Raw genomic sequence first — 25,603 nt, forward strand, 5'->3', positions numbered from 1 at the left:
AAAGTATACCCCTTGGTGGGTATTGTAGAGGGCACGGATTGCATGGAGCACTGGGTGTGGTGCAAAAATAATGAATATTGTTATGCTGAAAAAAATAAAAAAATTAAAAAAAAATAAATAAAATTAAAAAAAAAAAAGTATACCCTTAAAAAAAAAAAAGTATAGCCTAAGTACCTCAAAGTGTTGTAGCAAAGTTTTTTAAGTCTCTGATCTCTCTTCCTTATTTAGAATTAATAGGTCTGATGCCTTTAGCTGTGCTTAGTTTCAGAATTTTATTTTAAAGGGATTTCTATGGCACAATATAATGTCTGTGGTACTCTTAACTGAAAATCATTTATAATGATCAAATTCTAACAATTTTTATAATTAGCTTTCATTAAACCTTCCTAAAAATAGAAAAAGTCCACATTATATACCATTTTGAATTTATTTTCTTACATTTTCAAAATAATTTATTATAAAATGTTAGTTTCAAGGAAGATTTATGAGAAAGCATAAAGCAACTAGAATTCTTTACAGTAAAATCCAGGATAAGAATAATTTTTGCAGGATGAAAATTTATCAAAAGGTATAAGTTGATTATAAAAATATTTTGTCAATCTGATGAATTTAAGGGCACCTTAAAAGTTGTCTAGTTCAATTACTGCAGATTTGACATGCTTCTTGAAATCCAGTCTGTAAGTGTAAAGCCAATGATTTCTTCTTGCTAAAAGCTAAAAAAATTTATCTGAAAAATCCATGAAACATTTTGATGTCTTCATAGAGTTTGATTTCTTCATAAAGATTCTTTAATAAGTTGAGCTAATCTCTGGAAGGCCTGAAATAGAAAAGAGATAAGAATTAACGAAATTAGGATGCTATTTAGGAAACGTCTGTGATAATTTAAAAAATTCAAATGAAGAGTATTCATCTTTAGTTGAGATAAGGCAATGAAAAGTCAAATTTAACATCAGGTTTATCTGGGTAGGATGCCATCAATGTCCACTAATTTATATAGAGATAAGCATATCAGATTCCCAGGATTTTTGTTTGTTCTTACAGCCCTCAAGATCATTGTTTTCCAGAGCGCCTGGGTGGCTCAGTAGGTTAAAGCCTCTGCTTTCGGTTTGGGTCATGATCCCAGGGTCCTGGGATCGAGCCCCACATTGGGCTCTCTGCTCGGCAGGGAGTGTGCTTCCCCCTCTCTCTCTGCCTACTTGTGATCTTTGTCTGTCAAATAAATAAAATCTTTAAAAAAAAAAATCATTGTTTTCCATTTTCCCCACAACACAAATTATTTTTTCATATTTCTCTCACCTGCATACGCATTCTATATCAACTTTATTCATATATAAAAGCAGAGATAACTTAAGAAAAGCATATTTAATGATATGAAAAAACAAATAAATAGAGAACATGAAGAACCAATCCATCTGCAAGGGCAAGTAGACTCTTCTCAAGGTTAATGGCACTGTTCAATTTATGCCTCTTCTATTTAGACCCCCAGACATTCAGTCCTTAAGAACTCGTTTCTTTGCTTCTTGTTATTTTGGCTAAGCCCAGACTTGTAATTAATTTAGTATATTATTGTATTTGACTCTTGCTGATAAATTTTTCTTCATAGAAAGGGACTAATGGCTTTCATGAATGTGTGATGAATTTAGCTCAGACTAATTCCATGAAGGGAGGAAAGAAGTTTTCTTCATAACTTGTTAGTAATCTGCTAGCATGGTTCAGCAAGTCTGAAAACAGTTCATGAAGATGATGAAATTTAACTCCAACTTGGTCTCATGCCTTTGTCTATTTGCTGCCATTAAAGTGTGTCTTTTAATAGTAATTCATGAATTTTCAAGTGATACCTGTTTTTCAGAAACCCAAAAGGACATTAATGTTGTAACTCACAAAAGGAATACATGCACCAAAAAACAGAATTGATATCTAGTGTTACTCTGAAGAGAATATTGTACTCACCACATCCATCTCTTCTGGAGAAGCTGAAGAGAAGGATGCTCTAAAGTAAGGGCTAGGAGCTGAGCTATCGACGTAGAAAACATTTCCAGGAAGCATTAATATCTAGGAGAGTTTATGGAAAATAAGTGAATTACTAAAAGAATATATAGGTAGATCCAATCTCAGAGAGGGGAAAGACTTTTTACATTTAAAAACAATTTAAAAAAATCACAAGAGAAATCATTTTATATAAAAAATCTGTATGTCCTACATTAAACAAAACTAAACAAAAGCACAGAATCTGGAAAAATGTTTATAATAAATATGGCAAATTCTTCCTCTTCTCCATCTAAAGAATATACAGAAACTGAGAAGAAAGACAAAAATTCTAGCTTTGATGGGCAAAGGACAGCTTATAAAAGAAATAGAAATGGTAATAAACATGAATAAATGGTAAACCAACTAGGAAAGTAACATAAATTCAAATAATGAGAGACCATTTTTAAGTTATCGAATTTGGAAGTGGCTTTTAAGTGGGGACTTGGATGGTAAGTAGGTGTTGGCAGGGCAAAAAATGGGTGAAGAGTATTTTAGGGAAAGGAGAGTGTAAAGGCCTTGAGATGGGAAGAAAATTGGTCCAGTTGAAGAACTGAAAGGAGATAAGAATTTAAATACATAGAATGGATGACTAAAAATGTGACTAAGTATGTCAAGACTGAGTAGTGGGAACAACTAGTATTCTTGACGTGAGCACTGTGGTGCATGGCTCAGCAACTGCAAACTCCATTCCCTCTGTTTCCTGGTGCACAAATATATTCTGTTGCCCAGCTTCTTTCTTGTTGTGTGTGGCCACATGATCGAATCCTAGCCCATGGATGTGAAGTGATGCATGCCACTTCTAGGCCTTGCCCAGCGAAATCATCCCCGGTGTGATCCATCACAGTCTTTCCATTTTACAGCCATTGTGGAATCCATGCACTGAAGACTGAAGAGCAGCAAGAAGGAAAGATTCACCATCTCTGAATTGCTGGTTGGGGCAGAGGTGGCTGAAGGTCACATCTTTGAAAGTTTTATGTGAGTCAGAAATAAACTTCAGGTGTGGTAGGTCTTTGAGATTATTATGTAGTACAATCACGTACTCTGAGAGCATTCACTGTTGTTATGTAGAGTCCATCTGCACACTGTCTACTAGAGTAAGGTGATTCGGGAGTGAAATGGTTTGGGGCATTCTGGGGAAGAGATTTCAAGGCAGAAGATAGGCTTCTGTCTTGATTAACAATCAAATGAAAATCATCATTTCTCTCAATATAGTGGAAAATACTGGGGTGTATATTACAAGCAAGGAGCTGTAAGAGAAGGTGGGAAGAGTGAAAATCTCCTTGTAAGATGACCAGAATTGGGCTAAGGTTGTAGCTGTAAGGTCAAAGATTATTTAGAAAAAGTAAAGGTAAATGCAGCAGGATATATGGGATAGATGGAGAGCACCGAAAAAATGATGAGAAAGTCTTGAGTTCTGTGTCCTTAGCACCTACCTCAGAGACACATACAAATAGCCACTTACCAAATAATCCTGATGATAATGGCATTGACAGAAAAGCAAAGAAAACATGGAACTGATTTTTTTTTATTTTTTTATTTTTTAAAGATTTTATTTATTTATTTCACAGAGAGAGATCGCAAGTAGGCAGAGAGACAGGCAGAGAGAGGAAAGGAAGCAGGCTCCCCACTGAGCAGAGAGCCCAATGCGGGGCTTGATCCCAGGACCCTGAGACCATGACCTGAGCCGAAGGCAGAGGCTTAACCCACTGAGCCACCCAGGTGCCCCACGGAACTGATTTATGATGCTAAAATGTATTTCTTTGAAATAAGTCAGTATTTACTGAGTACCTACTGTATAGAATTAGTAGGATTAGAACAATGAATGAAGCAGGAGTCCTGCCCTCAAGTAAGATGGTTAGAGTGGATGCTTGACTTGAAGTCCAGGTAGTCAGCTCCCAGACCTGTCCCAGGTCTGACCTCTAGCCATCAATTTTCTAGCATCCACACTACCTCATCTCTCATGCAGTAGCACGGTCCTGCGCCAGTGTCAACACAATCTGTTTGCTTATACTACTTTTCAAAACAAAAGGGATCCTAGAAACATATCTTAGTTTACAAAAGACTGGCAAACATGACAAAAGCATTAATTCACGGAGAAAGGATACTCTGTTAGGTCAATTGGACAGCTACATGGAAAAATATTTAGATTTTCCACATTAGTCAATGCCTCTGAATAACTAAGTAGATTTAAGTACAAAAGGAGAGAAAGAAAAGCCTAGAAGAAATCCTTACAACCTAATTTTAAGTGAAAATAACAGGATACAAACTTTTCTGTGTAATTTTAACCATGGAAAATAACTACACAGCCAAAATACTACATATAGACAAGCTCTTCAAGAAAATATACCACAAATGGTCACAAAATTGGGGTGGTGAAATAATGGGGTACTTAAACATTTTTCATTATACTGTCATGAATTTTCCAAGTTTGCTAGCATGCTTTACTTACTTAAATCAGAGGAAAAAACCCTCTGCTCTTAGCCACTAAACTAAGCGGTAGTTGAGATGAATGACTATATTTCCATTAATGTAGACCAGAAGAATTACATACCTCAAAAATCTATTTTGATTTTAACAATGAGACAATATTATTAGAAATATAAGATATAGAAATATGAAGTAACATCTGATATTAAAATATTATGGGTTGGGATAGAAGGCAATGATAAATATCTCTCTTCATTTTTATTTTAAGTGAAAAATCACTTTAAAGAAAAAGCATAACCCCCCCTTACCTCTTTCTTAATGGCTTTTTCTTCAATCAGTTGTTTTACATCAGAAATGCCCTTAATTTTAATCCATAAAAACATTCCAGCAGTAGGAACATTCCATTCTGCCAAACCTACAAAGCAAAAAAGAGAATAAATAAATGTTAAAACCACTTTAGATGATATAAAATATATCAATTAATGCATAATTGCAGTAACTGTCAACTAGTATGTCCAAAAAAGTTCCTGTGGGGATAGCATTTTTAAAACATAGAATTTAATGAGTCCTGAAAATTGAAGTTCTGAGTTTATTTCAAAAATAAGAGACTAGGGGTGACTGGGTGGCTCAGTCAGTTAAGTGTCTGCTTTTAGCCCAGGTCGTGATCCCAGGGTCCAGGGATCAGTCCCACACCTGGCTCCCTGCTCATCGGGGAGTCTGATTCTCCCTCTCCCTCTACCTTGGTTTGTGTTCCCTCTCTAGCTGTCTCTTTCTCCATGAAATAAATACACACAATCTTTTTTTTTTTTTCTTTAAAAAAAGGAGACTGGGATGAAGGGAGAGAGGGAGACTCATGTATATATTTCCAATTTAGTCAGTTTTAGGGTAGTGCAAAGGACTCTAAGGCCTGTGTCTACTTCCCTTAGTTAGAACCATACTGAAGCCAACTATAGCTCTTTCAATTATAGGAGAATATTCTTTGATTCCTTCTAGATTCTTCCAGTGCTTCAATAAATTCTGTCATTTACACAATAGTTTTGAAGTCTGATGGATTAAAGTTTTTATCAGAATGTAATTGATTATGAAAAGAAGTACTTAAAATGCAATCATTCCAGAAGTGTTTGTAGGCTTTATGTTTCACTGAGTATTAGGATAGAGAAACCAAGAAGGAAGGACAATTATTTTAAAACTTGCTTTTGATTAGAACCTGTTCTTTTTTTTTTTTTTTTTAAGATTTTATTTAATTGACATAGAGAGACAGGGAGCACAGCAGGGGTAGCATTAGGCAGAGGCAGAGTGAGAAGCAGGCTCCCCACTGAGCAGAGAGCCTGACACAGGGGTTCAGTCCCAGGACCCTGGGATCATGACCTGAGCCAAAGGCAGATGCTTAACTGCCTGAGCCACCCAGATGCTCTTAGAACCTGATCTTTAATGCCACTGTACAAAGTGGTAAATAGTACTCTTATTAAAAAGGTAGTTCTCTATTTAGCAGGAATTTATAGGGAATAAGATATGCAGAAATAAGGAACTGATTTTTTATTTACTATTATTCACACCAAAAGCTTTTTTTAATGATATAATTAAAACCACATCGGGGTGCCTGGGTGGCTCAGTGGGTTAAACCTCTACCTTTAGCCCAGGTCATGATCTCAGGGTCCTGGGATTGAGCCCCACATCAGGATCTCTGCTCAGCAGGAGGCCTGCTTCCCTTCTCTCTCTGGCTGCTGCTCTGCCTACTTGTGATCTCTCTCTCTGTCAAATAAATAAATAAAATCTTAAAAAAATACATAATTCATTAATAGAAAATTAAATCTAAACCATCCTGCAATCAAATTAGCAATAAATACTATTAGACAGATAAATGACACGAACGATTTAAATGCAAATAATTTATAATGAGAGAACTGCCTTAGGTTATACTATTTTGGTTTTAATACAGTCTTAGAAAATTGTTTGACAATTCCTCTCCTGTTTGGGGGAAAATTTGAAGTAACTCTAAAACCTTTGAGTATAGCCATCATTTAGCTTTAAGTTATTGCTAGCTGATTTTTAGACTAAAAGTTCTTTTTTCCCCCTTTTAAGCCACAAATTCTTTGCAGCAAACAGGTAAAGTAGAGATAGGCAGAACAGTGACAGGGTTTGCAGACTATTACTTCTGAGATTGCTTATAGGGTGACAGTACTTGACAAGAATACTCCTGCACACTTGTTTCCCTTCTCCCAAGATTATTAACAATAACTATGCAGTGTTTACCCCCCACTCGTCAAAGTGCTGGTGTCTATCACAGGGCAGGATGGATATTCCACTCACCACTTAACCATTTGTTTGCAGCTGCCACTATTGCATCCTTCTGGTTCTTATAGAAATCAGCAACCCTAGAAGAAGAAAACAATGAAAAGCATGTGTTTAGTTCACTGACTGAAGACACCAGAAGGCTTTGGAGCTTAGTCTATAAGAATCTGTTTTCTATCTTGATTAAAACATTGAATGCTTGAAAAATGAATAGAGCATGTTTATTTGACCTGTTTGGTGGCAAAATTTTTACCATTGCATTTTTTCCCTTCATTTTGGAATAATTCTAATGAAAATTAACACAGGGAAGCCAGTATCTATGTAAAATATGGAAGCTAACATGCAATACCTATCTACATGAGCCAGGAAACCCTCTTCTCCCCACTGGTGTAGAAGCTGTGAGATCAGAAGCTAAAAGAGATAAGACAATAACAAATGTTATGGTTTGGCCTCTAAATGTTTTTTTTTTTGTTGTTTTTTTGCTAAATATAAAAAGCAAATCACTCTTGATTACCTGTAAACCACAAGAATATATAACAAACTGAACCAAGATTTACACAGTGATTTATAATAAATGTTAATTAATAACAGTGACAATAAAATAATAAATATTTATGTAATACATGCTATGGGCCAGAAACTACTATAATATAGTAATACATTTTAATTTAATTTTTGTAATAACCTTATTAGGCTATTATTTCTATTTTACTGATGAGGAAACCAAGGTACAAGGGTTAAATGAAATTTCCCAAGGTCACACAGTTAGTGAGAGACAGAACCTGGATTCAAGTCAGACTGTCCAGCTCCAGATCCATGCTATTAGTTGCCATACTATATCGCTTCTCTAAATTTGTTAAAAAATACATAGTAGATACGTGTTGTGTAACATTTTCAGTGATTTTTCTATATAAAATGGAAGTTCTAAATACTATAGATGGGTAGTGAAGTTTTGTTGATAACAGGCACAAAAAATATGGGAAAAAACCCCTAAATTGATAAGACATGGGGACATCTTTATGCTACAAAGTAAAGTAGGTTAATTCAATTCTCATCTGCCTTTTTTTTTTTAAGAGTTTACTTATTTATTTGACAGATGGAGATCACAGGTAGGCAGAGAGGCAGGCAGAGGGTCGGGGGGAAGCAGGCTCCCCACTGAGCAGAGAGCCCGATGCGGGCCTCCATCCCAGGACCATGGGATCATGACCTGAGCCGAAAGCAGAGGCTTTAACCCACTGAGCCACCCAGGTGCCCAATCTCATCTGCCTTTTAGAGTAAACATCTGTGGTATTTTATCTTCTAATACAGTCCATATCGGAACACGAGATTCTGTATCAGTGATTTCTCTCCCTGCCACCTTTACTCAGTCTTACTTGCTAACATATATTTTCTATTCTGATTGCTTTAAAAAAAAAAATAAGCCCAAACCCTCCTATTTCTGACATTGTCCTTACCTGTGTCAAAGTGCTGGGGTGCATGGTTGAGACTTGTGTGTGAAAAACAACTCTCTCTATCAAGGATTTTGGACCAGTTATAAACCCTATTCTCAACCTACACAAAAAGAGAAAAGGCACAAGACGAATTCTGTGTTAACAATTAATACATGTTACTTTACTGATTTCATTAGGAAGACAGTTGTGACTTGGGGACAAATGGGCCTAGACAATTAAAACATTCTAATAAAACTAGCTACTTGTTATTTAAAATCCAAATTTAAGTGTACATTTAAAATGGAATATAAGTCTGACCAAGTATTTTGAAATGTGTTCTTTTATATACGAAACTCAAAACCTGACCAGTCCCACTACAACTTTAGATTAACACCCAAATACCTTTGATTACTGCAGATGGATAAAGAAAGAAAAGGCATATATTAAAATTAATAATCAAACTGATATTTTAAAGTAAGTAGGAATACTAGCATCTTAAATGAGAAATATTTGGACTAAAAGACACTCAGGTATAGTCTATCTTTTTTAGATCTGGCCATAAATTAAGACACAAAGCCTTACCCAGAGGAGAGGACTTTTGAAAAGGAGTCCGTTCTGATGACACGCCCATCAACATCCATGGAAAGAAATGTTGGTGCCCGGGGCTTGAAATGGAAAAAATACATACTGTTTGTTTGAGAACTCTAAGTGACTGTGTAATTATTTTGTGTAGGGAACGGAGAGGGTGTAGATTCTGAGAGCAGTAACACAACCATCTTTTCTGTTACCTTAGTCTCAACCTTTAAAATGGAATAAGAAAAAAAAAAAATGGAATAAGAAACCGAGATGCATGCTTTTTAGTGAGTACATGCTTAGCTTCGCTGCTTTTCTGCCAAAAACAAGAGTTTACTCATTTGCTTAAGATGTTATTAGTATGAATTTAGGGAAACCTCAAATAGGCCCTCCAAGGCTCAAAGGTTGAGATCCAGAATTAACAGATTTAGAGGAAGGATTCAAGAAAAACTCATTTGGATTAGATCAAAATGAAGAGGGCCAGCAGCATTCAGGGTTGCTTCAAGAGAGAATGATGATCCTTAGAACAGCTAGAAAGATAAAACAAGATGAGAAATGTAGTCAATCTGCAATATGGACTTGAGTATTTACTTCAAAAGTAGATGCAAACAGCAAAAGAGGCCAGGTCATGTGGAGGGTAGGGAGTAGGTAGGTAGACGTGATAGTCGGCAAACTATACAGAAAAATCAAGGGTTTTTGTTCTTTTTCGGTAGATTTAAAGGGAGCACTGAATCCAAGTAGATGTTCTCTGCAGCCCTGAGAGCAAATAAAAACAATGTCTGATTTTGAAGATATCAGTGGGAGTCTGTGCCACTACTGCTGTCTATTAGGAGACCGAGATCATGAAAAGTGGCATATATAGTGAAAAAGAACCTAAAAATCTATTATTCTGCAGGTAAGATCCAGGCCTTTGGTGACAGAGATGCTAAATACGTGGCATTCTGCTGGTAACGCATTCCCCCGAGTCCTTAATGGACACTGCTAATTGAGCACCACCATCTTTCTCTTTTAGATCCTTGTCAGACATCATTCCAGTCAGCCACTGCCAAGAGACTGTAGTTCCCAAAATGGAACCTATTTCACATCCCTGGTATGATGTTTAAAAAACCATGCACTAGGATCTGGAGTTTGAGAAGACCATCAGCCTTGACTCACTTTGTTTGCCCAAATGCATGGTATAGAGCATTAGCTACTATTTTAAAGGTAAGTCGTTTCTGGAAAGGGCAGTAATACCAGACATGACAAGTATTAATTCCATGATAAAACTGAAAGACTAAAGATTGGAGTGGTAGCAAATTATTAATAATTTTTTTTTTTGAGTTAAGAAAAAATCCTGTCCTTTAATACTCTTAAATTAGGCATATTAATTATAAATGCAGAGGTAATCTATTGAAGTTCCCATTTCTTTTTTTTTAAATGCTTTTTTTTTCACTTTTAATTTTTTATTTTTTCAGCATAACAGTATTCATTATTTTTGCACCACACCCAGTGCTCCATGCAATCCGTGCCCTCTACAATACCCACCACCTGGTGCCCCCAACCTCCCACCCCCCACCCCTTCAAAATTCTCAGATCGTTTTTCAGAATCCATAGTCTCTCATGGTTCACCTCCCCTTCCAATTTCCCTCAACTCCCTTCTCCTCTCCATCTAAATTATTAATAATTTACTTAATTTCAATGTAAACATAGATTAGCTCCCACTTCAAAACCAGGCTAAAGTCAAGTCAGTGTAATAACTTACATGTTTATCTTCATTGTGAAATAAATTCACATCATCACTTACCTTGGTGAACTGGAGAAAATAGTAAGGATCATCTTCTATGATGAGGAAATCATATTTTCTTGCAAGCTAAAAAAGGTTGAAGTAGTATATTTAATTCTTAAGAACCATCTAATCTGAAAATCACTTGGAATTCTTTGTATTCATTCATTCATTCATTCACTCATCCATTCATTCAAGAAGCTACTGAGTGCCTTTTGTCCTAGACAATGAAGATAAGACGGAGATGAACAAGGCACTCACTGAAGGCTCTTCTCACGGAACTTAAATTCAAGGTTCTGGGAAAGACAATATACATAAGCCAATGGACAATGAAGAGAAGAAATACTACACAGGAGGTTTTAGGGGCTAGGAAGGGTGATAAACAGGGTGATGTGTGTGTGTGTGTGTGTGTGTGTGTGTGTGTGTGAGAGAGAGAGAGAGAGAGAGAGAGAGAGAGAGAGAGAGAGAGAGATTGGGTAGCTGTTTCAGTCTGAATCATTGGGAAGCCCTTCCTGACAAGATAACACAAGAGCTCAGAAGGACAAAGTGGCCTGCAGCAAGAAGGATGATAAGATAAGAGATGACAGGGTCTGAGATTAGACTACCAAGTCACATAGCTTTGTGGAGCAGATGAAGGAATTTGGTTTTATTTTAACTGCAAAGGGAATCCACTAGAGGATTGTAAACAGGACCACAACACTGGCTTTACCTTTATATTTCGGGGGAGGTGGGGAAGGATATGACTGGCTGCTTGTGAAGAATGGCTGGAGATGGAGAATGGAGTGCAGCCGGGGTCCAATGAGGAAACTATCCTCATAGCCCAGTGAAGGAAGGTGGTGATTGGGAAGACCATGGTAGTAAGGGCAAAAAGAGAGAAACAGGTGGATTTGGATGCATTTGGCAGTGGAGTCCACAAGATGGATTAGATGTAGGGGGTGGTGGGGGGAGAGAAGAGAAAGAGAGGAATAAAGGGTCACTGTTCATAGTAGTACTATTTACAGAGATGGGGAATGTGAGGGGTTGGGATTGGAGATTGGGTGCGGCTGGACTAAATCGAGAGTTCTATTTGGTCATGGTAGGTTGGAAATGTCTATTAGACATTCATGGCCGATGTTGGAAACAGAAGGTGGATGGAGAAGTTGGATACAGAAGCCTGGAGTTCAGGGGAAAGGCATTCCTATTAATTAGAATGGAATTTATAGCCATAGAAATGGATGAGACTATCTGGGGGTAGTATGTAAATAAGAGAAGAACACAGGACAGAACTCTGGAGTATGTGAAAAATAAGACAATATTTTGACACACACAGACACACAAAAATGAGTGAAAGAAGCTATTTGAAATCTTCCTTTATGATTCTACTGCACATTCTATATAGTTTAATATGGCTTTGGTACTTATATTAAAAAGCTATTAGTAGCAAAAGTCTAGGGAGCACAGTAAGGTACATAAAAGAGACTTTACTAAAGGCACATTTCTCTTATTTTTCAAAGATTTTTGTACCGCTAGGTATGTGTTTGATATTTTAAAAAAAATGTTTGCTATGAAAAGTTTAGACATCATAGTCAGACTACCTAAAAGAGACTTGACAAAAGAGCATGCCTCTTATTTTTAAAGAATTTCTTTGTAACCTAAAATGCTAAGGAGTAGGAAAGAGAAGAGAGAGGAGGAAAATATAAAAATAATGAAAATCAACTTGGGGTTTGATTACATAAACTCATAAAATTTAACAGTAGGTCAAAAATGCTATTTCTTTTTTATGAAAGTATCAATTAAGGGAAAAGAAAAATCTCATAGTTAGCCAAGGATGGAGTAATTTCTTGTGTTCCAATTTATTAGGACCCTCAGGCATAGATGACTTCTTTTTTTTTTTTTTTTTAAAGATTTTATTTATTTATTTGTCATAGAGAGAGAAGCAAGAGTGAGCACAGGCAGACAGAGTGGCAGGCAGAGGCAGAGGGAGAAGCAGGCTCCCTGCCAAGCAAGGAGCCCGACGTGGGACTCGATCCCAGGACGCCGGGACCATGACCCGAGCCGAAGGCAGCTGCTCAACCAACTGAGCCACCCAGGCGTCCCAGATGACTTCTTTTTATATTAAAAATTATCTTCCTTGTAATAATAAGAAATAAGAAATGGAGCTTGCACAGTACTCTTCTCAAAGGTCAAAAATAAATAGGGACATACCCATAGAACGTATTCTTTTAAAATACCTCATAGATTTCCTTCTTGCGGTTACTTGTTAATGAGTTTCCAGTAGGGTTGTTACCATTTGGGACAGTGTAAAGACATTTGGGGGTGTTTTTTTTAGGGTTCTTTGACTCCTCCGGTTTCCATTTGGAAAGTACTTCTTTGAGGGAGTCCGGAATCATCCCATATTCATCACTGGCAACATTAATGATGTTGCAGCCCAGTGGCTTAAGCTGTTGAGCACAAATAAAAAGAAAAGGCCAAGATTCAGACATGATTACAAAATGTGTCATTGGTTCTTCTAATAACCAAGGATGTTACCATTTATACCCTTTAATGTATAAACCTGCACTCATCTCTACACTCAAAGGCTTGAGGTGGTATAGTCTCATTTCATTGTTGCCCTGGGGTAGATTCCATTATTGTTCAAAAATATTCCCCATCAGTTCCCATACTTCCTTGCTTGTATGTCAGGATTGGCCATATGTCTTGCTTTGGCCAGTAAATTGTAAGCCGAAGGGATGTGTGTTTCGTCCAAGCAGAAGTTTTAAAATCCAGCTTGTGGTTCTCTGTTCCCTTTTCCCTTTGCTCTAAGACCGGCAATGCTCCAGACAGAGGTTGCTTCTATCAGCCTGGGGCTTGGTATGGAGATGACGTGGAAGAGAGGAGCAGCTGCGTTTTGGTAGATATGTAGAATGTGGGAGAAAGAAACTTTCTAGCCATAAGCCATGGAGACTGGGGTGGTTTGTTATAGTGCATAACCTAGCCCCTGACTGAATTATCATTAGAATTATGATCAGAACTGGTTCCAAAAGAGATGTATATTAACAATTTTTTTTTTTTTGGACGTTGAACATAGAAAGCATCTTTTATGTTAATACCTAAAATAGTTACAAGCAGAGGTGATATTCAAAATATTTAACATGTGATACAGCACAGGCCCATCAGAAACAGTACCTGACAGGAAGAGAGTCCTAGGGGCCCTGCATTAATTCCGTATCATGGCAAGTTCTGGGTGGTCTTAGGAGTGGGGCCAGGGAAGCCAGGGTGATGATGGGCACAGAGGGGAACAGGGCAGCAGCATACCAAGGTGTATGGAAGTATTTTGTATTTACCAAAGGCTAAGCCTGAAATCATAAGGAGTGGCCTTGCTTATAGACATAATTTTATAAAAGTCTTGTGGAATCTTATTCTTAGATGAACATAAAGAAAAAAAATGGAACTTTAGAAATAATAATTTGAGTGAGGTTCTCAGAAGAAAAATTTTTCAAAGGTAAGCAGATACTCTTTTAGCAGTCAAATGTGGAAGTATGTACTAAGTAGGAATAATCCATACAACTTTATGACAAAGTTAAAAGATCTTAGGCTGAGGAAACACATCTACCATGATTAAACAAAGTAATATTGGGCCATGAAATAAACACATGTTCCTTACTAGCAAATCTCCTCATAGCCTGGCACATAGTTTCTGTCTGGGTATGTGGAAACATCTGTGCACGCATGTGTGATGCTGATGACACAGACACTGGTTTCAGGTTCATAGGCATTACATAAAGAGTTTAGTAAAGTAATTAGTATCAGATTGAAATTAGTATCCAATCATTAAGAAAAAGCAATTATTTTACTTTAGTTTTTTTTTGTGGCAAATAGATATGACAAAAATTTTGCTTTCTTCTTAAAAGACTTTATTTGAGAGAGAGCAAGAGAGAGCATGGGTTGGGGGGAGAGAGGGTGGGAGAAGCAGACTCCCTGCTGAGTGCTGAGCAGGGAGCCCCACACAGGGCTTGATCCCAGGATCCCAGGATCATGACCAAAGGCAGACGCTTAATCAACTGAGCCACCCAGGCACCCTTCAAATTTTGACATTTTTAAGTGTACAGTTCATGGCATTAATCACATTCACAATGTGTGCAAACATCATCACTACTGATTTCCGAAACTTCTCTTCACCAAACAGAAACCCGTTAAGCAGTAACTCCCCATTCTCCCCTGTCTCCGGGCCCCAGAAACCTCTAACTTACTGACATCTCTGTGACTCTGCCTATTTTAGGTATAAGAAACAAATACATGGAGTAATACGGTATTTGTTGTATTGTGTCTGGCTGCTTTCAGTTGGTGTAATGTTTTCAAAGTTCACCCATGTTGAAGTGTGTGTTAAAACTTTGTTCCTTTTCATGGCCAAATAATATTCCATCATATGTATATGCCACAGTTTGTTTATTCACTCACCTGTTGATGTACATTTGAGTTGCTCCTACCTTTTGGCTATTATGAATAATGCCGCAATGAACATTTGTGTACAATTATCTGCTTGAGCTCCAGTTCTCAATTCTTTTTGGGTATATACTTGGAGTTGAACTAGTGAGTCAGATGGTAATTCTAAGTTTAATATTTTGAGGAACTGACAACCTGTTTTTCCACTGTGGATGTACCACTTAACATTTCCACCAGCAACACCAGATTCAGTAACACTTGTTATGTTGCATGAAAGAAGTAGCTGTACTAGTAGATATAAGGCAGTATCTCACTGTGTTTTTGATTTGCATTTTTCTAATGACTAATGATGACGTTGAGCATCTTTTCTGTGCTCACTGGCAACCTGAATATCTTCTTTGGAGACATGTCTATTCAAGACTTTTGTCCATTTTTCAAATAGGTTCTTATATTGTTGTTATTGTTATTGAGTTGTAGGAGGTCTTTATATAGTCTGGATATTAAATCCTTATCAGATATATGACTTGCAAGTATTTTCTCCCATTCTGTAGGATGTCTTTTCACTTTCTTCATAATGTCCTTCAGGGCACACAAGTTTTTAATTTTTGATGAAGTCCAATATATCTATTTTTTGTTCTTTTTGCCTGTGTTTTTGGTGCCATATCTAAGAATTTAGTGCCATATTCAAGGTCAGGAAGATTTGTCTTTATGTTTTCCTCTAGGCTTTTATAGTTTTAACTCTTACATTCAGGTCTTTGATCCATTTTGAGTTAAACTTTTACACAGTCCAAGGGTCTAATTTCTTTCTTTTGCATGTGAAAATCCAGTTGTTCCAGAACCTTATGTTGAGGAGATTACTTTTTCTGTACTGAATAGTTCTGGTACTCTTGTTGAAATAAAATGACCACGGATGTGTGGGTTTATTTCTGGACTCTCAATTCTATTCCACTGGTCTATATGTCTATCCTTGTACCAGTACCACAGTTTTGATTAGTATAGCTTTGAAGCTGGCTTTGAAATTAGGAAGTGGGAGTCCTCCAACTTGTTTGTTGTTCTTTTTCAAGATTGTTTTGGCTATTTGGATTCCTTCCAGTCCCATATGAATTTGACAACTGGCTTTTCTATTTCTGCAAAAAAGTCTACTGGAATTTGATAGGTATTGTTTTGAATCTGTAGTTTGCTTTGGTAGTATTGATATCTAAACAATATTAAGTCTTCCAATTGATGGACAGGTGATGTTTTCCCATTTATTTGGGTCTTCTTCAATTTCTTTGAGCAGTGTTTTATAGTTTTTAATGTACAACTCTTTTACCTCCTTCCTTAGATTTAATCTCAGATATTTTATTCTTTTGGCTGTTATTATAAATGGAATTGCTTTCTTAATTTCCTTTTCAGATTGTTCACTTGGAAAAGCATTTTTTTATAGTATCAATTTCATCTCTACTTAGGAGTTTTGAGAAAATCTGCCTTTCATTAAGACTAGCTAAAAGCTTTCTATATTAATTGTTTAAGATAATATTAAACTTGACCAAAAAAAGAGAATCTGTGAAGTTAGAATCAGCAGAGCATAAATAAAGGTCACCTCATTCACTCCCCTACTTTAAGCTAGGTGTTAGATGACAACTGAGAGTAACTCTGGGCACCTGAAGTGATGGGTAGTGCTTTCCTTCCTTAGGGAGTCAGGAGTCAGGTAAAGGCTCATGGCTAGGAAGTTCTTATATTGAGTTGAAATAGCTTCCCTGTAGTTCTCACCCTTTGGTTCGAGGCCTATGAATCTAAGGACCTGCACAAATCAGTCCATGGCTACCCTAAAGTATTGTGCCCCAGAAAATCCTACTTGTCAGTGGTGTGTTCTCACTAGGGCATAGCAAAGCTGGATGACCAGCTTCCTCCTTCTGGACATTATAGTCCCATTAATTTAACACTGGAGTGGAAAGTCCTAATTACACCATATTGGCTTACAGTTATATTAAATTGACATATAATGTGACTATACTTAGACGTATGGTAACAAAAGTAAAGAAAAAGTTAAGTTTTTTGTAAATGAAGTTGCATGTCACATGAAATATTAAGAAAGCTAGATGTGATTTCGCACAGCTTAATTTCAGCACCTACACTTTTAGATTTTATAAAAAGAAATGTATAAAGCAGAGGGTACATTTAACATATTTTGCAAACATCACTTAAGATTCTCCTATTTACAGATGGAAGATACTATTTTCTTTTTCCATAGACAGAGAATTTTAAAGGTGTAATGTTTTATTTATTAAAAGAGAGCTGCATTTTATAAAAATGTGTACTCACAGCTTGAAGTGTTCCTGAATAAACAGGTTCATTTAGGAGGACATTATCTCCAGGATTAATGATCATTTCAAACACCTAACAAAAGAAGCATAGGTTAGTTGGGATATTATTGTTTCCATTCTTAGATCTCCTTTTCAGTTTGAGGATTCTAGGATTCTACAGTAGGAACTGGCAAATTTTCTGTAAAGTACCAGATGGTACATATTCTGGGGGCCATAATATCTCCATTGCAACTATTTATCTCTGCCTCTAGAGTGAGAAGGCTGCCAAAGGCAATATACAAACCAATAGGTGTGGCTGAGTTCCCATAAATCTCTATTTATAAAGTCAGATGAGGGCTGGATTTGGCTCTCAAGCCATAGTTTCCCAAACTCCGTTCTACGGTAAGATAACTGGTTTGGCTCCTAAAATTCATATATTTCTTTCATACCTTCTTTGAAAATGCATTGAATATTTACTGTAAGTCAAGCCTGTGTATGGTATGGAGACAAAATGACGAGCATAGCAACATGGTTCTTGTCCTCATGGAGCTACTCGTCCAATGGGAAAGCTAGACACTAACCAAATAATTACTCAATTAAGTGTATATTTAAAAACAATGACAAGTGCTGTTAAGTATAGATGCAGAGGTTTTAAGGGCTCATTGTAGGAGGGCTTGGGCATTTGGGGACTTCTGGGGATCCAGGAAGGCTTCCTTGAGAAGTGATGAGTTGGTATAGAGGATCACAATAGGTACATTTTGAGAAACTGAAAGAATTCAGTGGCTTGAAGAGGAAATGTAAAGAGGAGGGTGGAGTGAGATCAGATAGAAGTAGGCAGAGAAACACCAGGTAGACGTTTAAGCCGCATGAGGCGAGTAAGAATATCAGGTAGAGGCTGGGAAGGGGGAATCAGATTATCAGATATTCATGTTGGGAAGCTCATTCTGGCTTCATTATGAAAGAATGAAAGGTGAGTGGGAATGTATGCAGAAGGTCTAGGAAGCCTGAGGATTATCTGGGACCCTCCTGTTGCAATTTTGGGGAGAGATATGGGTATATAGCCTGACAGACAGTGATGATGGAACTGGAGAGGAGAACTGAGAAATATTTAGGAAATACAGAACACAATTATGGATTACAGGGGAGTGATGAAGGGGAGGCATGAAGAATGACTCCTAGACTTCTGGCCACAGAGTTAGACAGATGGAGGGAGTGATGCTGTTTACTGAAAAACAGAACCACAAACTCTCAGAGAGAGGAACAAGGTGAGGAGGGTGTTTTGGTTTGAGATGCCTTTAAAACATTCTGTCATGGCACCAGGTAGACAGATGGGACACATGGATTTGGAAGGAGCATGGAAGTTACTAGCATAGGATCAAGCACATGGGTGTGAATGGAGACACCCAGGGAGAGTTCGTGGGTTTAGGAGAGAAGAGTTTTGAGGATGGAGCTTTGAGGAACTCTGATAAATGATGGATGTGCAGAGGAGGAGGACACTGCAAAGGCAGGGCAAACTGGGCCAATGAGGTATTCGGAGAACCAGAGACGAGTGTTTCAGAAAGGATGGTAAGATCAACAATGTGAAAGCATATTTAGAAGTTAGATAAGACAGGCTCCACAAATCTTAAGAGATTTTGCAGACAATATGATCTAGATAATAGATACTTCTCTCCTAAATCAAAGGGGGGTCCATTATAACGAAATCTTACATAATTGATGGCATCATCTTTTCTTTCCTTGTGGTGTGTCACAATCTTCAGTTCAAGCCTCTCCTTCCTATCATTTTAACAACCTGTATCTCATGACAACCAGTATGGGCATTATCAACTGAGATAGACATTCTGGCTTTTGTTTCCGATTTGGCCTATAATGTTCCCTTCACCTTTTCCTTATGAGCTTTTGGCATTTTATGAGAAGCAGCATCCTCCTCCGAAACATTTCTAAGTGATTCAGGCTTTAGAGGACATCCTAGGACCAAACAAATTACTTGGGTGGCATGTGTGTTGTCAATAAATGAAATGAAAATCTAATCAAATATATTTTCCATGTCAATTGGGGAACATGAAAATGTCAAATATTCTAAATGAAAAGAAGGATTGTTTATTATCTGGTAGCACTGTTTAATAGAGGTAGACAGAGACACAGGTGCCTAATGTAACATCTATCTTAGAGAACAAAGTGGAAGGAATAGTAGACCAGATTCCCATGAAGTCCTCTGTAATAAGCATGTCTGTAAGTAAGTGAGTTATTGGTATTTCTGGCCACCTATGCTATCTTCCTTTGTTATGACTGATGTTGTGACAGATAATGAAAAAATCGTCTTGGGCATCGTTCTGAGAGAAAAGTTCATAGTATACCTTCTTAAAAAAGAATTTAATTAAAAAGAACTTTTTTCATATTAATCTATAGAATCACAAATGTTTGTCTTCAAGCAAACACTCAAACAGTAGCTAATTCCCCCCTTTTCTCCAATTAAATACAAAAAGAGGGAGGAAAAATTATATTCTTATTAGTTCAATACATTATTCTGTAAAAATAATTTAAAATTCACTAAAGCTAACTAGATTGCAGCTTTTACATTTTCCTAAAAAGAAAAACAAAGCTACTCTGGTTTAACATAAATAAGAGTCCTTTTTAGTCTAGATGTGAAGGCTGAATATAGAGAATCTTTATCTGGGACTAATTATTGATGAAAAGGAAAAGAAAAAAGAAACAGAAGAGACTGAGAACCACTGATGCTGTCTCTTGTGAGAACTCCCCAGGGGTGGTTATACATCTGTGGGCTTGCTGGAACCCAGGAGAGAGGCAGATGGAATAAGAGAGAGAGAAAGGGAACTGGGGAGGTGGGGTGGAGTGTGGAGATAACAGAACTAACCTAGAGAGACGTCAGGGACAGACATAGACCTAGATCTACAAAAGCACATCCGAGGCGACCAGATATAAGCAGTGGTGAGCGCAGGTGTTGAACTAAGCAGGCAGGCAAAGGAATAACATTTCCTCTCAGGAGTATCAGAATACACCTTCTAAAAAAATTTTTAAAAATCCTAGTGAAACTTCATAACTACATACATCAAAATGTAACCTGAATCTCTGAGCCAGATGACATTAAGCAGTGCTCATTAAGCTTCTGGTAGGACTTGAGTACTTCCTTAATGGGAATCTTGTTTTAATGACTCCTAGTTCTGGGACATTAACCACCTGATCTACACTTAAGAAAAATCCGGTTGGTGAATGTCTTTAAGTTCCCCTTAAAATTCTACATAAAGACAAGATAGACTACCAGTAACTCATTAAACATGACCCTCTTATGTGTAGGTGAGAAATGACTATATTTATGAACATATTTAATTCTTAATGTGGGGTTCCTTTTCCTTTCAGTCTTACCTTGCAAAGACCATCTTGGCTGCCAGTTGTTATGCATATGTCCATCTCTCCTTGACTGGTTGGATAATTGATGGTGGGAGGATTATGTAATTTTACTTGTAACTGTTTTAGCCAGGACAACAGCTCTGGAATTCTAAAGCATAAAATGTACTTTCAAATTTATAGTATTAAAAAACATAATAATTATAGTCAAGAATTAAATGGTAGCTTTATGCCAGGAACTTTATTCATTCAATTTAAAAATCCTCAAATGCTTTTTGCCAATATTAATAGCCCTATTTAAAAGACAAGGCAACAGACTTAGAGATTAAGAAATTCACATAAAGTCAATCAGCTCAGATTAAATGAGCTGAGATATGAATCTACATCTATCTTATTACAAAGCCTCTTCTCTTTCTTGTACACTAGAGTACTCACTGCAAAATCTATTCTTTGTTCTAGGAAAATTTCCCTAGGCTACCTGGAAGTTCAGTCTCAAGATCTTTGTATCATGGAAAGAAAGGCCTATTGTACATACTACATATAATTCATATATAAATAATGTGTTATATTTCAATGTACTTTTCTTTCACAGAACAAAGAAGACTTTAATAAAGTATAATTTAATTTTTAGACACTCCATACATTACCCTTTATCATTGGAAGAAGATCAGCTAAGGAAAGTCATAAAGCATGTGTTTCAGCTTGCTTTTAAGAAATTAAAGACATCTGGGGGCACCCGGGTGGCTCAGTTAGTTAAGCATCTGCCTTCAGCTCAGGTCCTGATCCTGGGGTCCTGGGATCCAGCCTTGGTTGGGCTCTGCTCAGTGGGCAGCTGGCTTCTCCCTCTCCCTCTGCCCTTCCCCCCACTTGTTTTCTTTCTCTATCTCTCCCTCTCTCTCTCAAATAAATAAAATCTTAGAAAATATTAAAGACATCTGAACAGAGGGCAAAGTTTTTGCACAAGGGGTCTGCAACTATTTTTTTTTAAAGATTTTATTTATTTATTTGACAGACAGAGATCACAAGTAGGCAGAGAGGCAGGCAGAGAGAGAGGTAGAGGCAGGCTCCCTGCGGAGCCTAGAGCCCGATGCGGGGCTCAATCCCAGGACCCTGGGATCATGACCTGAGCTGAAGGCAGAGGCTTAACCCACTGAGCCACCCAGGTGCCTGGGGTCTGCAACTATTAAGGGAACACATTAATTACAAAATTTCTCCCAGAACTGCTGCTTCCTGGATTGTCCTTTTCCTCCTTCCTCCTAACCTGCTTCTCTTCCCTTAGCTACCTCAATTTTTTTTTCTAGTCTCAGCTCCAATGGTATTTCCTTTGACAAGCCTTCTCTGAGTCTCCCCATTATTTAAAGTCAAGCAGTCACTGAGGAGGAAGCATTTAATAAACCTGTTGCTCTTAATTAATCTTTGAAAACTCTGCCCCAAACCTTCCTACCTGTGGAATACCCAGTTAAAAGTGACACGTTACTTTATCAGTGGGCCTTAGGATGTTGCTCATGAAAATGAACCAACAAAATTATGTTCTCTTTTGATAACTACCCAGCACTTTGAGAATACTGAAGTGCTCTCTTCATCATCTCTTCATCAAATTGGATGGGCTTTCCATTTTTTATGGTGATAACAGCAGTCTTAAAAGGGAACGTGTTGGGGTTTGGTGATCCAGTAGCCAAGGAGATGACTGATTTCGGTGCCTTTATCAGTATCTCAGCTATAATACATACAGAAGAGAAGAGGAAACACTTTCATTGAAGACTTTCATAAACAGAGGTAGCTCAATATATTGCATTATGATCAATGAAACTGTAAAGCTGAACAATTTCTACTTTAAGAAATTCTATTTTAAAATACTAGTCTAAAATAAACACGTAAAATTACTTTTTTCTGCACCTACCTCACTGGCGGAGGAACTAAAGAATGGAGATGTCCAACTAAGGCAGAGCAACAAGCAAGTTAAGCAAAGTTAAGCTGTGACAGAAAACCCTCCTCTCTTCCATTTAGCGCCCACCTGCGCGTTAGGCTTCAGGGCTTTCTCGTTGCTCTTAGGTTTCCCAGGCCCGCTCCACGCCGCGCACATCTGCCTATTGTGCCTAACACCTACTCACCCCTGCAGGAAGAGGCTTTCTAGAGGGCACACCCTCTCTCTTCCAAGGAGGCGTCCTCCAACAGCCCGTGTCTCTAATGCTGCTCGGGCTACACTCGAGCAGAGATACCCAATTCCCCCGCCTTCTGTTCCAGCCCAGTTCCCAGAGAACAAAGTGTGTCCCTGTTTCAGGGGCGCGGAAGGGCACCGCCGCTGGAGGCTCTGCGAGGAACCCCCACCCCCGGAGGAGGGGCGCCGGCCCAGGACTCACTCGCGACTCGGATGGCAGAAGGCATTCTCGCTGCGCTCGTGGGGGTGAGGAACCGTGCGTAATTCATGTCCCTGATACTAGCTGAAAACTAGAAAAACGAAATAGCCGCGTCCAGTAGTGCCTCCGAACTCTGGAAACGCCACTCGCTTGGACCCACCCGCCGTCGAAACTCCCGGGCTGGAGGCTGCGCGCCGCGTCTGGGTCCCGAGCGGGCCCGGGGCGGCTGGCACACCGGCACGGGGCTCCGCGGACGCAGCGTCGCTCGCATTCGCGGCCCGCACCCCGCACCCTCGGGCGGCCGCCTGGGCTGGGGGCGGTGCAGGTCCCGCCTCGCTGGGAGCCTGCCTCGCCCGCTCCCGCCCCGCGCCTCAGCCTATGACCGCCCGCCCTGCGCACCTCCCCACCGCGGGTCAGCGTCCACCGCGCAGGGCGAGCAGGGTGATGGCCGGCCGCGAGGCTTTTGCAGTCCTGGGCCAGAGCCTGAGTCCATTCAAAGTGGGCCCGACTCTTGACCTCGCAGCTGGGAGTCACCGCAAGAGAGGTCGGGTTGGCGTGGACGCCGGCCTGGGACCTCGCCGAAGGGCCAGTTGCGGGGGGCGGGGGAGGGAGGAGAGGGGCATGCCCCGGAAGTCTCCCGAGTCTAATCCTTGAGTGCCATCTGGTGGCTGCTTTCGTCTACTGCAGCAGGCTTCCTAAACTGCGTTTGGTCTGGTACGCACAATTCCGTGCAGCTTGTGGTTACCTGGAGTCCTCTGGCGAGGGAGCTGGTGCGTCTCACCTCATAAAACACTGTTGTGTTTCATACTGACCTTTCCTAAAATACCTATAGCACTATCCCAGGAAGTCACCCAGGCGACCCAGATGATTTGCAACGATACTTTGTCCAAGATCTGAACATTTTAGAACGAGGAGGGGAGTGTTGAAACAAATTTTGGAAGAATCACTCTGAGTGTCTCCTCAAATTTTACTGTGTTTCCTCCCCTTGGATTTTCTGACTATTCATTATGGACTTCAGTTAGATATAGGACTTAGATTAATCTCTTGGGGTCACTAACACAGTTTTCCCTGTAAGCTCTCAATGGGAGAAGATTTTGAGACAGCCCCTCTCCTTTTTATTCCTAGGTGGATATATGAGAGAGTTACTTATTTTTAACAAATTCTAAACTGGCTTCATTCATTCAGTAAACATTTATTGAATACATCCTGGATGAGTTTTGACATATTGTCAGAGGGCTCTCTTCTAGACAGAAATAGATTAGTCTAGTAGTCACTTCTATCCTTAGCATGGTCCTGGCAACAAAAGGTTGAGATAAGCAGTGGAATCTTTATGCTGGCAGCTAAATACCAGAAGGGTATTTCTGGTATTAGTAAATCCCATCTGATGGTTTACCAGCTGCGTGTCTTTGGACAAGTTACTTTTTTGTGCATGAGTTTTCTCACAGAGCTGTCAGCAGGATTAAACCAGAGACTCCATATTAAGCACATGGGCACAGCACCTGCACATTTGTAAAAGCACTTAATACATGTTAGCTCTTATTATGAGTGGTTACAATGTTTTTATATAAATACTCAGCCTCTAAAAATTTTTGGCTGGAGAAACTACTTGGCAACTCTTAAGGCAAGTTGTGTCCTTAGTTAATTCATGAATACCTTAAGGATCTTTTTGAGATTGTCTATTTTAAAAAGGCTTGCCCCTGAATGTTTCTAGAAATTAGCTGGAGGAGCTCGAAATACATCTAAATAAAGTATAGATCTGGGTTGCATATGAAATGTAACTAGAAATATTGGTGTTACTGGTGACTGCAGCTTCTTTTTGGCTCCAATAAGTGTGGTTCCCTCAGATGCTTAACAGAAACCTGAACTTCCCTTTGGTAGTAGGAAAGGGTAAAAACAGTTTGGAGTTTTGGGCTAAGAAAACATTCAAGACGAATTTTTGCAACCACGTGCATGCACAGTTCTATGATTCTTATAGTATCTATTATATAGACCTTAATGGGGTGCCTGGGTGGCTCAGTGGGTTAAGCCTCTGCCTTTGGCTCAGGTCATGATCTCCGGATCCTGGGATTGAGCCCCGAATGGGGCTCTCGGCTCAGCAGGGAGTCTGCTTCTCCCTCTCTCTCTGCCTGCTGCTTTGCCTACTTGTGATCTCTCTCTCTCTCTGTCAAATAAATAAATAAAATCTTTAAAAAGAACAGTGCAGAACTAGTCCCCCCCACCCCAATACCCTCCCCATTAGTAGAATATAATTCCTGGAACCCGAACTAAAGAGATTTAAGGCCATCAAGTCATAAGATACAGGTTCTCAACCTTAAACACTTTGCTGAATTTTTTTTGGGGGGGGGTGCTGCCCTGGAGTTGGATAGGGGAGATGGCTGAGGGTGCTGATTGGAATAAGTGGGGTGATGATTAAGGCCAGGTACAAGGACAGAGAACTGTCCTTTGAGGGAGGTCTAAAGGGAATGTACAGGACTGTAGGATTATGTTCAGAAAACCCAAGGCATAAAATGGTTACTGTGATGGGAAAGGGTCAGGCAAGAGTTAAGTTAAGTTAGGGGCTTACCTGACAATCAGAAGCTGGAAATAGATTGCCAAAGAAATCAAACAGACCAGACTTGGAATTTGTCGCGAGTGACTGCAGAAGGAATTCTTCCCGTGGGAGTAAGACGACTGAGCAATGTT

General features: G+C 38.9%; 1 protein-coding gene across 4 annotated transcripts; it reads right to left on the reverse strand.

Moving 5' to 3' along the window:
* Positions 1-411: 411 nt before the first annotated feature.
* On the reverse strand, positions 412-25,603 carry AADAT (aminoadipate aminotransferase). Of its 4 annotated transcripts, none has more exons than XM_047717395.1 (14): positions 25,485-25,603; positions 22,925-23,005; positions 22,113-22,281; positions 20,583-20,715; positions 17,218-17,292; positions 12,723-12,932; positions 10,534-10,599; positions 8,760-8,848; positions 8,202-8,298; positions 7,097-7,158; positions 6,766-6,830; positions 4,764-4,870; positions 1,951-2,052; positions 412-817 (listed from the first exon to the last, which is right to left on the reverse strand). In XM_047717395.1, exons 2-14 carry the CDS (start codon positions 22,989-22,991, stop codon positions 776-778), a joined length of 1,284 nt encoding a protein of 427 aa, XP_047573351.1. In that variant the 5' UTR covers positions 22,992-23,005; positions 25,485-25,603; the 3' UTR covers positions 412-775. The 4 variants fall into 4 exon arrangements, with proteins under 4 accessions (XP_047573351.1, XP_047573349.1, XP_047573350.1 ...); XM_047717393.1 differs by lacking the exon at positions 25,485-25,603 and adding an exon at positions 23,321-23,509; XM_047717394.1 differs by lacking the exon at positions 25,485-25,603 and adding an exon at positions 23,321-23,508 and having other exon boundaries at positions 8,760-8,842.

This window comes from Lutra lutra, chromosome 2 (assembly GCF_902655055.1).
Source record: "Lutra lutra chromosome 2, mLutLut1.2, whole genome shotgun sequence".
Taxonomy (NCBI): domain Eukaryota; kingdom Metazoa; phylum Chordata; class Mammalia; order Carnivora; family Mustelidae; genus Lutra; species Lutra lutra.